The sequence below is a fragment of the Entelurus aequoreus genome, linkage group LG21 (assembly GCF_033978785.1).
Source record: "Entelurus aequoreus isolate RoL-2023_Sb linkage group LG21, RoL_Eaeq_v1.1, whole genome shotgun sequence".
Taxonomy (NCBI): Eukaryota; Metazoa; Chordata; class Actinopteri; order Syngnathiformes; family Syngnathidae; genus Entelurus; species Entelurus aequoreus.
In genome coordinates, this window is record NC_084751.1 from 33,814,782 (window position 1) to 33,831,764 (window position 16,983).

At 40.6% G+C, this 16,983-nt stretch overlaps 1 protein-coding gene across 1 annotated transcript in view; it reads left to right on the top strand.

Annotated features, from left to right (window-relative positions):
• LOC133638686 (uncharacterized) overlaps positions 1-16,983 on the top strand; it is a 35,252-nt gene that overhangs the window by 804 nt on the left and 17,465 nt on the right. The window contains exons 1-2 of the mRNA XM_062031532.1: positions 1-475; positions 13,344-13,448. The exon at positions 1-475 is cut by the window's left edge and continues 804 nt beyond it. Of these exons, the coding sequence (XP_061887516.1) occupies positions 1-475; positions 13,344-13,448 (580 nt within the window). The remainder of the gene's footprint in view (positions 476-13,343; positions 13,449-16,983) is intronic.

The following is a 16,983-nucleotide window of genomic DNA, read 5'->3' on the forward strand; positions in this document are numbered from 1 at the left end:
CACAGGCAGAGCTACAAAACTGCGGTCTCTTGTGACGATGAAGATGAAGACATCCAGATGACGCCTGGAGGCCATCTTGGCTCCATCACAATAAAGCCTGTGGCCGCCTCATCACCAGAGAGACTCGTCCCAAAGATTAACGTTGAGAATGTGGAGCAGGGAAAGATGCTCCCGTCCCATCCGGGGAAGGAGCTAAGAGGTCACTTTGCGGGTCTCCCAGGGGAGGCCATGCCCAGCCGACGTAGTCTACCTGCGGAGTTGGTGGTGGAGGAAGGAAGGTTCTCGGAGCCTGGAGGTGCTCAGGTGGAACACCAACAAGAATGGAACCAACAGGAGCGGGCGTGGATGTCGAGCAGCCACAACAGCATCTTCTCCCCTTCGTCTGATACTGGCCTCTCCTGCAGTGATTGGTCGCTCTCTGGTCCTAGAGGATCGGATTGGAACTGCAGCTCTGAGAAACGGGAGGTCGCAACAGGTAAAGTAGCACTTTGAATTCAGTGTGTCTCGATCGGATATTTGTCCAATATCAACAAAAATACTAGTATCAGATTATATCGGCTTGCCACTAAACCAGTGGTCTTCAACAGGGTGTCCGTGATCCTTAGGGGTCCGCACAAGTGCTACAGTTCTTATTTCCATCCATCTATCCATCTTCAAGTGATGGGATCGGCAGTTCTTTTGACTGTACTGAATCACTAGAATCAGTTCCTTAAAATGATTCGTTCAAAAAATTCGTTCACCAAATCCCCCCCCCAAAAAATAAAAAATAGGAGGGGGGGGCGTGCGTAGTACAGTACAGTGCAGACATTCGCGGGAGAAGCAGCAAATAGGGTGAACTCGAGTCCCCACGCACTGCGTAGGGACTCGCGTTAATCTAACAACAACAACAGTTGCAGTAGAAGGGATAATAATAATAATAATATTAATCAGAATTGATCCCCAAGGAGAAATTTATTTTTGTTACAATAACTGTGTAAATAATAGCCTATGTATGTGTACATACATTAGTTATTATTTTTATTTTAAATCTTCTCAAAACAGCCTGCCCTACACTTTACCCCCCGCCAGTAGACTGCTAGTAGACTAGTAGTCTACTCTCATAACTTTGTGTGTTGAGATAATGGGGACGTGTGTTTGTTTTCATGTGGCTTGTTTTCATGGGATCGGCAGTTCTTTTGACCGTACTGAATCACTAGAATCAGTGACTGACACAGCACCACACTGTGGCCGCAGTTCAGTACGTGAACCGAATCACTTCTGCAGTTCTTTTGACTGTACTGAATCACTAGAGTCAGTGACTGACACAGCACCACACTGTGGCCGCAGTTCAGTACGTGAACCAAATCACTTCTGCAGTTGTTTTGACTGTACTGAATCACTAGAATCAGTGACTGACACAGCGCCACACTGTGGCCGCAGTTCAGTATGTGAACCAAATCACTTCTGCAGCAGCAGTACAGTTTAATTGCAAATCAGCATTATTATAATGATGATGATAGCTACTAAACAACATCAACAACAACAGTTGCAGTAGAATGTATAATAATAATAATATGAATCAGAATTGATCCCCAAGGAGAAATTTATTTTTGTTACAATAACTGTGTAAATAATAGCCTATGTATGTGTACATACATTAGTTATTATTTTTATTTTAAATCTTCTCAAAACAGCCTGCCCTACACTTTACCCCCCGCAGAGCAGAGAGCGAGAGCGTTGTCGTTCACTGAGTGATTCATGTCGTTAATCCGCGGTGAACGAATCGTTCGCTCAATCCCTCCCCCCACCCTCTCATTGGCTGCGTCGTTCGCCGACGTCGAGGGTTCAGTGAGTCACAGAATGCGCCAGTTCCACTCATACCGGCATGGTCGCGGCGGAGCTCAACTGAACTGAGAAAGGAACGAATCAGTTCATGAAGTGATTCGGTTCTGTACGTTCACTCAAAAGATTCGTTCTTTCGAACGAATCGTTCGCGAACGACACAACACTACCATCTTCCGCTTATCCGAGGTCGGGTCGCGGGGGCAGCAGCTTAAGCAGGGAAGCCCAAACTTCCCTCTCCCCAGCCACTTCGTCCAGCTCCTCCCGGGGGATCCAGAGGCACTCCCAGGCCAGCCGGGAGACATAGTCCTCCCAATGTGTCCTGGGTCTTCCCCGTGGCCTCCTGCCGGTCGGACGTGCCCTAAACACCTTCGTAGGGAGGCGTCTGGGTTGCATCCTGACCAGATGCCCGAACCACCTCATCTGGCTCCTCTCGGTGTGGAGGAGCAGCGGCTTTACTTTGAGCTCCTCCCGAATGACAGAGCTTCTCACCCTATCTCTAAGGGAGAGACCCGCCACCTGGCGGAGGAAACTAATTTCAGCCGCTTGTACCCGTGATCTTGTCCTTTCGGTCATAACCCAAAGCTCGTGACCATAGGTGAGGATGGGAACGTAGATAGTAGGGGTGTGGGAAGAAATCGATTGAAATTCAAATCGCGATTCTCACGTTGTTCGATTCAGTATCGATTCTCATTTTTCAAAAATCGATTTTTATTTTTATTTTATTTTTTTTAATTAATCAATCCAACAAAATAATACAAAGCAATACCATAACAATGCAATCCAATTCCAAAACCAAACCCGACCCAGCAACACTCAGAACTGCAATTGAGAGGAGACACAAACACGACACAGAACAAACCAAAAGTAGTGAAACAAAAATGAATATTATCAACAACAGTATCAATATTAGTTACAATTTCAACATAGCAGTGTTTAAAAATCCCTCATTGACATTATCATTAGACATTTATAAAAAAAGAACAATAGTGTCACAGTGGCTTACACTTGCATCCCATCTCATAAGCTTGACAACACACTGTGTCCAATATTTTCACAAAGATAAAATAAGTCATACTTTTAGTTCATTTAATAGTTAAAACACATTTACATTATTGCAATCAGTTGATTAAACATTGTCCTTTACAATTATAAAAGCTTTTTACAAAAATCTACTACTCTACTTGCATGTCAGCAGACTGGGGTAGATCCTGCTGAAATCCTATGTATTGAATGAATAGAGAATTGTTTTGAATCGGAAAATATCGTTTTTGAATCGAGAATCGCGTTGAATCGAAAAAATCAATTTATAATCGAATCGTGACCCCAAGAATCGATATTGAATCGAATCGTGGGACACCATAAGATTTGCAGCCCTAGTAGATAGACCGGTAAATTGAGTGCTTTGCCTTCCGGCTCAGCTCCTTCTTCACCACAACAGATCAATACAGCGTCCGCATTACTGAAGATGCCGCACCGATCCGCCTGTCGATCTCACGATCCACTCTTCCCTCACTCGTGAACAAAACTCAGAGGTACTTGAACTCCTCCACTTTCCCGCAACAATTTTTCCACAAAAATGAAATGTCTTTGAATACACAATGAATTATCTATGGCCTCCCAGGATATTTGATTAGTATTAGAAACGGCCCGCAGGCCACAGCCGCCTGCTGCTGTTTTGCATGCACCAATACTCCGTCGGTGTTGGCGCTAGGAATTTTCAAAATGGGGTCCCAGGGACCCCATCAAGTCATTAAAAATGGGGTTCCCCAGTATATTTTTGGGGTCCCACTTTTTTGTAACCGTTTTGAAAACAAATGATAGATGTATGCATTATCCTGTTATATCTCACATTCTATATTGTGTTTTGGAAAAAGGTTTATGTAAACGTTACTTAATTCATTTAAAAAAATAATACAAAAGTAAACATTTTTATGCATATGTAAATGTATTCAGTTATAAACATTCATTCACTTTCTTCTTTCCTTCATGTTTTTTTTTTTGGTATTTTTTTTCTATATTTTTATTGTAATATTTTCAGAATGTGTTTGTTCTATTTTTGGCCAAAGTAAGACAAAGAAAACAATCTGAAGTTGTCTTTACTTTTTAGTTTTAATGCCATGATTTTAATAGTCCGGCCCGCGTGTGCTCAGATTTTCCTGCATGCGGCTCCTGAGTTAAAATGAATTTGACACCCCTGACCTAGTGTATAAAGCGTTATGTAGCGATTAGTAGTGCTGTACTTGAGTATTTCAATATTTTAGTAATGACAAGCTACTAGAGGTGGTTTAAAAAATTGATTCAAAAGCCGAATCATGATTTTTTTATTTGTTACGATTCTGAATCGTCAGCAGCCAGGAAGAGCTGCTCTAACCTGTTTAGAGAATATTTTATTTTAATTTGTATATACCAAACAGTATTTTGCGAAAATTGGTTTTAATTGAGAATCATGTTGAATTAAATTAAGAATAAGAGTTAAATTGAATCATTTATTGTAATAATCAAATTTCTGCGAGTGGCCAATAGGACCAGTTTACACAATGTTATATTCATACAGTTAAGGGTGTAATGGTACGTGTATTTGTATTGAACCGTTTCGGTACGGGGGATTCGGTTCAGAGGTGTACCGAACGAGTTTCCACACGGACATATTAAGTAGCGCACCGCACGTTGTGTAAACAATGCACACTGAGGCACAACACACGGCATGCTAGCAACAACCGGGCTACTACAACATGCAAAAGCCAGAGCTGGAAGACCCTCTTTCCTCGTTAAGATCTCCCGTTTGGGAACATTTGGGCTTCGCGGTGCGATACAACAATAGATAACATCGCTTCAACGAAGAGAAAGGCGAACAAACACAGCTCCCACCGCATTCAAGCAGCTTCTCCTCGGCGAGTCAGGCAGGGCTAAAGCAGTAACAAATATCGTTGGTGTTTTTATAGCAGCAGATTTAAGACCATATTGCATTAAAAACTAGATTTTGACCCACTTCTATGGTGGAAGAACAATAAACCCATATATCCTCTTACTGCCAAATTAGCCAGGCCCTACCTCGCCATACCTGCTAGCTCCGTGCCCAGCGAAAGGGTATTTTCCACAGCTGGAGACATTTTAACTGCAAGCAGGTCTGCTCTTTCTGCAGACAATGTGGATAAACTGATTTTTCTGGCAAAAAACATGAAAATTGAGTGAAAGTCACCAGGGTTAAAGGCCTACTGAAACCCACTACTACCGACCACGCAGTCTGATAGTTTATATATCAATGATGAAATCTTAACATTATAACACATGCCAATACGGCCGGGTTAACTTATAAAGTGACATTTTAAATTTGCCGCTAAACTTCCGGTTCGAAACGCCTCTGAGGATGACGTATGCGCGTGACGTAGACCGGCGAACACGGGTATGCCTTCCACATTGAAGCCAATACGAAAAAGCTCTGTTTTCATTTCATAATTCCACAGTATTCTGGGCATCTGTGTTCGTGAATCTGTTTCAATCATGTTCATTGCATTATGAAGAAGGAAGCTGAGCAAGCAAAGAAGAAAGTTGTCGGTGCGAAATGGACGTATTTTTCGAACGTAGTCAGCCACAACAGTACACAGCCGGCGCTTCTTTGTTTACATTCCCGAAAGATGCAGTCAAGATGGAAGAACTCGGATAACAGAGACTCTAACCAGGAGGACATTTGACTTGGATACACAGACGCCTGTAGAGAACTGGGACAACACAGACTCTTACCAGGATTACTTTGATTTGGATGACAAAGACGCAGACGTGCTACTGTGAGTATGCAGCTTTGGCTTTTTTTTGCGTATGTACGTAACTTTTTTTAAATATATAAGCTTTATGAACCTTGGGTTAGGTGAACGGTCTTTTGGGCTGAGTGATTGTGTGTGTTGATCATGTGTTTGAATTGTATTGGCGTGTTCTATGGAGCTAGGAGCTAGCAGAGGAGCTAGGAGCGAGCATAACACGTACCGTACCGTACGTGCGCGTCACGTACGTAACTTTTTAAAAATATATAAGCTTTATGAACCTTGGGTTAGGTGAACGGTCTTTTGGGCTGAGTGATTGTGTGTGTTGATCAGGTGTTTGAATTGTATTGGCGTGTTCTATGGAGCTAGGAGCTAGCAGAGGAGCTAGGAGCTAGCATAACAAACACGCAGGTGTTATTATGCAGGATTAATTTGTGGCATATTAAATATAAGCCTGGTTGTGTTGTGGCTAATAGAGTATATATATGTCTTGTGTTTATTTACTGTTGTAGTCATTCCCAGCTGAATATCAGGTACCGTGAGTATGCAGCCTTGGCTGCTAAACATTCGATAACTTGACCGTATGTCCGCGTCACGTACGTAACTTTTTAAAAATATATAAGCTTTATGAACCTTGGGTTAGGTAAACGGTCTTTTGGGCTGAGTGATTGTGTGTGTTGATCAGGTGTTTGAATTGTATTGGCGTGTTCTATGGAGCTAGGAGCTAGCAGAGGAGCTAGGAGCTAGCATAACAAACACGCAGGTGTTTTTATGCAGGATTAATTTGTGGCATATTAAATATAAGCCTGGTTGTGTTGTGGCTAATAGAGTATATATATGTCTTGTGTTTATTTACTGTTGTAGTCATTCCCAGCTGAATATCAGGTCACTAAGGCTGCAGCTAACGATTATTTTTCTATCGATTAATCTATAGATTATTTTTTTCGATTAATCGGTTAATCTATAGATTATTTTTTCGATTAATCTATAGATTATTTTTCCTTTTACCGATTATTTTTTTTATTCAAAATGAAGATGAAAAAATAAATGTAGGCCCGTTTTTTCAAAAGGCATGGCTTTTATTTACAAAAAAAAAGAAGTATGGCCACTCAGTCAACATTGACAACAACATGACTAAATATTCTGTAACAATGTAAACATTTAAAACCTTTAACATTTAACAAAATTAAAAGTAGCTTATTTGCTTTTTAATGTGCAAATATAAAAGTTAACATCCAGTGCAAATCTTAATATTCTGCAATAGTATAAGCATTTCAAAAGTAAAAGTATTGCTTATTTTGCTTTAAAATGTGCAAAAATAAAGATAAACATCCAATACAAAAAAGTGCAAAACGAAATATTCTGTAACAGTGTAAACATTTCAACAAAAGTGAAAGTATTGCTTATTTGCTAAAATGTGCAAAAATAAAGATAAACATCCAATACAAAAAAGTGCCAATCTAAATATTCTGGAGCACTGTAAACATTAAATATTGCTTTTAAAATGTGCAAAATAAACATCCAGTCCAACACAGTACACAATAACCAATTCTACTCATTCCAGTGAGTGACTAACAGTTGTAATGAAGAAAGGTTAGCATGTGTACATGCTTTGGTTTTCTTGTTTATAATATTCCCAGCAGCTGAAAATAGGCGCTCAGAAGGGGTCGATGTGGCTGGAACTGAGAGCTAATTAGCCTTCACCTCAAGCCAGGATTGCGAGCGAGCTGAGCTGCAGTTTAAGTTTCTAGAAGGTCAACGGGCTCATAGTGATGTTACTAGTAGTTGACTGGGAGGTGTTTATTATCATTTGGGGAGAGTCCGCTGCCTGATGCTCACCTGCTAAACACCTATCTGCTCGACGCTGAAGCGCTGACTACATGCGCTATGAATACGCACTGCTGATTGGCTGATAATGCTTCGTGTGTACCAATCAGATGGTTGTGTGGGTGGGACAATGCTGCGTGTGTACCAATCAGATGGTTGTGTGGGTGGGACAATGCTGCGTGTGTACCAATCAGATGGTTGTGTGGGTGGGACAATGCTGCGTGCTGAGACAGAGGCAGACGGAGCAAAGCAGCTTGTTAAGACTTTAGCTTTAGCTTAGAAACTCGTTCGGTACACCCCCGTACCGAACCGAAAGCCCCGTACCGAAACGGTTCAATACAAAACACGTACCGTTACACCCCTAGCAGATACAAATGACACATTCATGTTTTTGTGTAATGATAACGTATGCTCGCGCGGACGATTGACTAGTTGATGGTTTTCTTTTCAAATGTTCGTTCATAGCCGTTGTGCTGCTATGATAGGCCATTTCCGCTCGACACAGTGTGCATACAACAACATTATTAGGCCGTTTATTGAAATACTCCCACACTTTTGGCATGCTTTTCCCCCCTCGCTCGCACCGCTCGCATCGTCTTCTTTGATCGTCTGCTTTGCGCTTCGCCATGACGGTAGTGTGACGTCATTATGCGACGCGTCGACGCACAAAAACGGCGTCGACGTATTTACGTAACCGATGACGTCGACTACGTCGACGCGTCGTTTCAGCCTTACAGGTCACCCCCGGCTCTCACAGCATCTTCCCTATCTGAATAGCTTCAACTCCCCACTAGTCCTTCACTTGCACTTTACTCATCCACAAATCTTTCATCCTCGCTCAAATTAATGGGGAAATTGTCGCTTTCTCGGTACGAATCTCTCTCACTTCATGCGGCCATCATTGTAAACAATAGGGAACTTTGCGTATATGTTCAACTGACTACGTCACGCTACTTCCGGTAGGGGCAAGCCTTTTTTTCATCAGATACCAAAAGTTGCAATCTTTATCGTCGTTGTTCTATACTAAATCCTTTCAGCAAAAATATGGCAATATCGCGAAATGATCAAGTATGACACATAGAATAGATCTGCTATCCCCGTTTAAATAAAAAAAATTCATTTCAGTAGGCCTTTAAAGGCTGGGGAGTTAATCTGAGGCTGAGTTGACTTGAAACTGTTTAATGTTGCACTTTTTATATGTAGAAGTTTTGTCATTTTATTTCATCTGACCAACAACTTGAATCAGTTTAATGTTGCACTTTATATGTGGAATTATTGCACTTTATATGTAGAAAGGTTTTGTTAAGAAACCAATTCTGAGCCTTATATTATTTTGTTTTTATTTTATATATGTTGACTGCATTAACCCTGGCAATGGACCCTGTGTGTATATGTACAGTGTGTTATTGTTATGCTTAGCATTCATGACTGCGTGCTGTTGCACTGATCAGCCTAGTGGTGGCTCACATCCATCACACACAGAGCTATTTTAAAGCAACGTTAAAAGGATAAAGCCATTGTTTACAAATTTGGTAAATAAATAACCATAAAATGTATATTTTGTTGTTTTCTTACTGTACCTAAAATGAACCGAACCGTGACCTCTAAACCGAGGTACGTCCCGAACCGAAATTTTTGTGTACCGTTACACCCTTACATACAGTATAAGTAGAGGGTCACCGCTCCATTTCACCATCAGTTCAGAGGTCTTTGACCTAGAAAAAATGATAAAGACCCCTCCCTCTATCCACCTGCTATACCGGCGCTAATCCTTGGAGCCAAGCCCTACTTCTATATGGAGTCTACTGACATATAAGTTAGAACTATACACTGCTTTTTATTAGAAAAGGCAACAGCAGAGGATACATGTAAATGTGTGCGAGCAAGTCCGCCCCACAACCTACAATGGCGGACTCGCACAAAGCACTTAAGGTAAAACTTTAAATAAATAAAAAACTACCAATGATTGACACACACACACACACACTAGGTGTGGTGAAATTATTCTCTTCATTTGACCCATCACCCTTGATTTACCATTTTATGGAGTGATCCACTGATGTCAAAATTGGAAAAATTTGGTGCAAATGGTGCAAAAACGGCTCATTTGGAGGAAGTATGAAGGAAGGCTAGATTGTTTTATATATATTGTAGCCATACCTCCATGGTTTGATTTCAAATTTTCGGGACTTGTCCAGATGCCAAATACACAAAAACAGGTACCAAAAGGTAAAACAAAGATAGTTTTGCATAATAGGGCCCCTTTAAAGACATCATATATAATAGAATACAATAGAAAGTACTTTATTAATCCCTGGGGGAAATTCAGCACCACAGTTCGCTCACAATAGACTATAATAATAATAAATAATATAATATATATATTATATAAATAATATATGAATAACATAAATATATTCTACATATATTCTACATTTAAAGGCCTACTGAAACCCACTACTACCGACCACGCAGTCTGATAGTTTATATATCAATGATGAAATCTTAACATTGCAACACATACCAATACGGCCGGGTTAACTTATAAAGTGCAATTTTAAATTTCCCGCTAAACTTCCGGTTTAAAACGTCTTTGGATGATGACGTATGCGCGTGACGTAGCCAGTGAAACAGAAGTATCGGTACCCCATTGAAAACAATACAAAATAGCTCTGTTTTCATCTCATAATTCCACAGTATTCTGGACATCTGCGTTGGTGAATCTTTTGCAATTTGTTTAATGAACAATGGAGACTGCAAAGAAGAAAGTTGTAGGTGGGATCAGTGTATTAGCGGCTGGCTGTAGCAACACAACAGGAGGACTTACTTGGATAGCAGACGCGCTAGCCGACGCTAGCCGCCAACCGCACGGATGATCGGGTGAACTCCTTCGTCGCGCCGTCGATCGCTGGAACGCAGGTGAGCACAGGTGTTGATGAGCAGATGAGGGCTGGCTGGCGTAGGTGGAGCGCTAATGTTTTTATCATAGCTCTGTGAGGTCCGGTTGCTAAGTTAGCTTCAGCGTCGTTAGCAACAGCATTGTTAAGGTCTGCCAGGCTGAGAATTATTAACTGTGTAGTTACATGTACATGGTTTAATAGTATTGTTGATCTTCTGTCTATCCTTCCAGTCAGGGATTTATTTATTTTGTTTATCTGCATTTGAGCCAGATGCTATCACGTTAGCTCAGTAGCTAAAGAGCTTCGCCGATGTATTGTCGTGGAGATAAAAGTCACTGTGAATGTCCATTTCGCGTTCTCGACTCTCATTTTCAAGAGGATATAGTATCCGAGGTGGTTTAAAATACAAATCCGTGATCCACAATAGAAAAAGGAGAGAGTGTGGAATCCAATGAGCCAGCTTGTACCTAAGTTACGGTCAGAGCGAAAAAAGATATGTCTTGCACTGCATTCTAGTCCGTCACTCTAACGTTCCTCATCCACAAATCTTTCATCCTCGCTCAAATTAATGGGGTAATCGTCGCTTTCTCTGTCCGAATCGCTCTAACTGCATTGAAAACAATAGGAAAATATGAGGAGGCGAACAACCTACTACGTCACGCTACTTCCGGTAGGGGCAAGGCTTTTTTTTTTTATCAGAGACCAAAAGTTGCAAACTTTATCGTCGTTGTTCTATACTAAATCCTTTCAGCAAAAATATGGCAAAATCGCGAAATGTCCAAGTATGACACATAGAATGGATCTGCTATCCCCGTTTAAATTTAAAAAAGTCATTTCAGTAGGCCTTTAAGTGCAGTCAAGAAGGAACATATGCATTATACAGTCTGATGGCTGTCGGTATGAAGGACCTCCTGTGTCGTTCCGTGTTGCATTTTAGGAGTCTGAGCCTTCCACTGAACGTGCTCATTCTCTCCGCAAGGTCCGAGTGTAGTGGGTGGGAGGTGTTGTTCATAATGGCTAGGAGTTTTGCTAGACTTCTCCTCTCTGACACCACCGCCAGAGAGTCTAGCTCCACTCCCACCACGTTACTGGCCTTCTTTACCAGCGTCCCCCGCTCTCAGCCCGCTGCCCCAGCAGGCCACGGCGTACAACCATCTGCGTTTGTTCACTGCAGATGTTTGTTAATTAATAGGTTAGTGTTTATCATACTGACCATTGTTCCGTTAGAGTCATTTCACTTGATCAAAACTTTTATAACATTCCACAATACAAAATAATAAAAGCATGTTTGATTTAGACCCATATTTATATCGAAAGTGAAAAAGTTGTATCAAGGCGATTTTTTTATGTTAAGATCCAACTATGTTTAGATTGTTTGTTTTCTTTTTACATTTTAACCCCCAAAAAACTACTTTACACTTAATGCCCCAGAATGTGTCCATTGCAGATTTGTGCTTGACTTTAACTCATTATGTCCCTCAAGTGACTTACAAAATAGTGATTTGGATTAAAGTCAATGGTGCACTCTAGCTTCCTAGAGGGTGAGAGTGCGTAAAAACATTATTATTTTTTTTGCTAACATTCTTTCCTCACGGCCACATCTTTGATCCCAGTGTCATGTGTTTTGGTGAAAACATAGACACACTTGTCCTCGGTCAGAAAATTACACTTTTGTAGATGTTGTGTCCCATTTCGCTTCTGTTGGCCCATTGACTCCAATGTTAAATGTCAGATCTCAAAAGCCCAAAAACACAAAAATTCACATTTTCTAACTCTCTTCAACTCGGTCATTTGTCCACTTATTGGAAATCTAAGAACATTGGAATGTCCCCAAAGCCTTGAGGCCCTCACGGTGTGTTCGAAAAGTCGATATCTCGAAGCGTTTGGACACAATCTGACTTCATTCGGCATGAAGTTTTTCAACAAATCATACAAAAAAATTCTGTGTCATTGTGTAATGGTCGCAGCTGCATTTAATTACATGAAGTATTTTGCAGTCACGTGACAACCCCTCCCCCAGGTGTCTGAGTCTGGTATTTGTACTGTGGCATACTTTAAATTCTTCAACAGCTTCAGAGCTATCCATAGATACAGTCGTGGTCAAAAGTTTACATACAGTTGTAAAGAACATAATGTCAAAAATGTGTTGAATTGGGAATCAATGGTGGCCAAAATGGGAAAAGGGGCTAAGTTTGTATTAAGTGTTTATCTCCTATTTGGAATGATAAATGATAAATGGGTTATACTTGTATAGCGCTTTTCTACCTTCAAGGTACTCAAAGCGCTATGACAGTATTTCCACATTCACCCATTCACACACACATCATTCACACACTGATGGCGGGAGCTGCCATGCAAGGCGCTAACCAGCAGCCATCAGGAGCAAGGGTGAAGTGTCTTGCCCAAGGACACAACGGACGTGACTAGGATGGTAGAAGGTGGGGATTGAACCCCAGTAACTAGCAACCCTCCGATTGCTGGCACGGCCACTCTACCAACTTCGCCACACCGTCCCTAATAACTTTGCAAAAAGTGGCATGATGCCATTATAAAGAAAAACTAGTTAAAAACTATGTGGCTAAATTTCAGCCCTCTAACCTTTGATATTTAACGGATCATTTAACGGTCCGTTTAACAATGTCCCTTTTTGCTAAAGACAGACTCAGGGGTTAAGAGTGGACTCAATCGAACAACACATCAGTGATATAAAATATTTTGAATAAAATAATTAAATCTATACAAATAATTTAAGCAAGAGTGATTAAAATTTTCGTTAGTAATAAGTAGTAGTAAGTAAGCTATAGTATTCTACCGATCCTGATACTTTTTCCTTGAGAATGTTCAAATTCTCCAAAGGGACAAATTGTTTTCATATTTTAAGGTTGCAGGCAACAAGCCAATCTAAACAATCAAAGTTTATTCATATTGCTCTTAATCACAGGTTTCTCAAAGTCCAGCTTTAAAATAAAATCACTAAAGTGCGAGATGTCTATCTCCAGTAAAGTCTTCTGTCTGATCTGTTTTGCGTGGTCAGGTGACCTGTTGAGAACCGTCAAAAGAGAAGTCCCCCAGCGAGCCAATGAAACAACAAAACTTGGATCCATTGTGCATCATGCTGACAGCTGGCACCGCTCTACAGGTAAGGATGGCTATTGTTTACAAATGACTTAATACTTGGGCCAAATCGCTACTTTTGAAAAGGCACCGGTGCTTAAACGGTGCCTGAATTGCTACTTAAATGGGTCATATTATGATTTTTTTTTGTTGCTACATTTAAAACACTTATTTTGACCTACAAGTAATGGTGGTGCATTGGTCAAAATGTTGCATAAATTATGTTTTACAGACTATCTTCAAGCTGCTTTTTAACCGTCTACTTATTTACGTTCCAAAGTTGTAGTTTTTAGCGCTTACACATCAGTCTACTGATGGATAAGATATTCACCAATATGAAACAAAAAATTTATAAAATGAAATTAACATTTACAATATCTACTAAGGTTTTTAGTTTAATTACTAGTGTACTATTGTCACTGTTGTCATAATACCGAGTTTCTGTACACATACCATTCTCTAGCTGCGCTTTTGGTGGGTATGGGTGAGCAAATCAAGTGCTCCTTTTCACTGTCTTGCTGTGAATCGCTTGTCGTAAACTTCCCCTGAGCTAATTGTAAATAAACATGGTGTCGATCGTGTGAGATTCCTTCACTGTTTCATAGGAGAAAAGGGGAGCCATTTTTTTTAGCGTTTTCTGTCAGGCATTGTTGCTTTGTTTGTATGGAACATTGCAACATTACCTCGAGGCAAGCACTGAGTGCTTGACGTCACGTGCAACAAAGGTATCGAAATATGTTAGATTTTACATTAATTGATTGTCCAGGGTGTACCCCGCCTACCGGCCGAATGCAGCTGAATTAGGCTCCAGCAACCCCCCACCCCCCGCAACCCCAAAAGGGACAAGCGGTAGAAAATTCCAGGGTGTCCCGTCTATCCTATAAAAGTACGGAATTCCATACCCATCCCTAGTTAAAGTAAAAAAAAAAATTTTTTTTAAAGTCACAAAAACTTTCAGATTCTTTGCGGTTGTGGCATGTAAGAATAGGACTTGACGATTATTGTAAACGAGATAATCACGATTAATTTGATTGATGTTAATATTACGATTTATAACATCTATCCATCCATTTTCTACCGCTTTCCCTTTCGGGGTTGCAGTGGGCATGGAGCCTATCCCAGCTGCACTCGGGTTGCACCTTATCGCAGGGTCAACATAGAAATGATTTTTTGTATCACCAAAGCTCAATTTTAAATATAATTTCAAAGAACAATGAAATATATATTAGTAACAAATAAACAGGTAAAATTATAGTCGTAACGACAATAAATTAAAATAACAATAGCAGTATGAATAAACAATAGTTTTGTTTTTCTGTAAAAAAAGGTTTTGAATGCCGCTTTTTACCTCTTAAAGTTATTTAAAAGTGTGTGCTCTTTGTGTCATACATAACATTTTATAAAATGTTTGTTGATTAATTGCAGAAATCCTCACATTTATTGGTATAATACATCTTTGGACAATTTTGACCAGTATTTTAAGTCAACACATAATCCTTTTGTAAATGTACTGTATCAGTAAGTGCTTTAAGTACTATATGCTTGTTTAAGGTACTTGCGTACTTAAAACCTTTATGTTGTTGGTACCGTCAGACTGGATGTTGCTCACAGCATTATGTTGAAGGCTGAGTGAAGAGTGCTGCTGTTCTGACATTTACGGGATTACTTGTGCTTGTTTTAAAAAAAAACAAAAAAACAGAGAGCTTCTTAAAGGCCTACTGAAACCCACTACTACCGACCACGCAGTCTGATAGTTTATATATCAATGATGAAATCTTAACATTGCAACACATGCCAATACGGCCGGGTTAACTTATAAAGTACAATTTTAAAATTCCCGCCACACTTCCGGTTGAAAAACTCCTTTGGATATGATTTATGCGCGTGACGTCACAAAAGCAACGGAAGTGGTTGGACCCCATCGGACCCGATAGAAAAGCCTCTTGTTTTCTTCGACAAAATTCCACAGTATTCTGGACATCTGTGTTGGTGAATCTTTTGCAATTTGTTTAATGAACAATGGAGACTGCAAAGAAGAACGTTGTAGGTGGGATCGATCGGTGTCTTAGCGGCTAAGTACAATACTGTAATATCTGTGATATTTGCATTAGTGTACTGTGTCTTTAAGGGTTTGGGGAACGTGCATGCGCATGAGTTGGCGGAGAACTTGAGTGTGTGTGAGCGTGAGTTGTGCCTAACAGCAGCTCGTGTATGTGTGTGCGTTACTTTTTGAACTACAACCAGTTACCGCTTGTTAATAAAGCGATTGAGCAGCGCATTCTCGTCTGTGTGACTCCTTCTCCACTCCGGGGCATTACAATACTTACAGCAACACAACAAGGACTACTTACCCTGAAAGCAGACGCCTAGCCGATGCTTGCCGCCAAACCCACGGATGAAGTCCTTCGTCGCGCCGTTGATCGCTGGAACGCAGGTGAGCACGGCTGTTGATGGGAAGATGAGGGCTGGCTGGCGTAGGTGGAGCGCTAATGTTTTATCATAGTTCTGTGAGGTCCGGTTGCTAAGTTGCTAAATTAGCCTTAGCGTCGTTAGCAACAGCATTTTTAAGCCTTACCAGGCTGAGAATTTTTAACCGTGTAGTTACATGTACATGGTTTAATAGCATTGTTGGTCTTCTGTCTATCCTTCCAGTCAGGGGTTTATTTATTTTGTTTCTATCTTCATTTGAGAACGATGCTATCACGCTAGCTCAGTAGCTAAGTGTGTCACCGATGTATTGTCTTGGAGATAAAAGTCACTTTAAATGTCCATTTCGCGTGCTCGACTCTCATTTTCAAGAGGATATAGTATCCGAGGTGGTTTAAAATACAAATCCGTGATCCACAATAGAAAAAGGAGAGAATACATAGTTCTGTGAGGTCCGATTGCTAAGTTGCTAAATTAGCCTTAGCGTCGTTAGCAACAGCATAGTTAAGCCTTACCAGGCTGAGAATTTTTAACCGTGTAGTTACATGTACATGGTTTAATAGTATTGTTGGTCTTCTGTCTATCCTTCCAGTCAGGAGTTTATTTATTTTGTTTCTATCTTCATTTGAGAACGATGCTATCACGTTAGCTCAGTAGCTAAGTGTGTCACCGATGTATTGTCTTGGAGATAAAAGTCACTTTAAATGTCCATTTCGCGTGCTCGACTCTCATTTTCAAGAGGATATAGTATCCGAGGTGGTTTAAAATACAAATCCGTGATCCACAATAGAAAAAGGAGAGTGTGGAATCCAATGAGCCAGCTTGTACCTAAGTTACGGTCAGAGCGAAAAAAGATACGTCCATCACTGCCTCTCAAGTCCTTCACTGTAACGTTCCTCATCTACGAATCTTTCATCCTCGCTCAAATTAATGGGGTAATCGTCACTTTCTCGGTCCGAATCTCTCTCGCTCCATTGTAAACAATGGGGAATTGTGAGGAATACTAGCTCCTGTGACGTCACGCTACTTCCGGTACAGGCAAGGCTTTTTGTTATCAGCGAGCAAAAGTTGCGAACTTTATCGTCGATTTTCTCTACTAAATCCTTTCAGCAAAAATATGGCAATATCGCGAA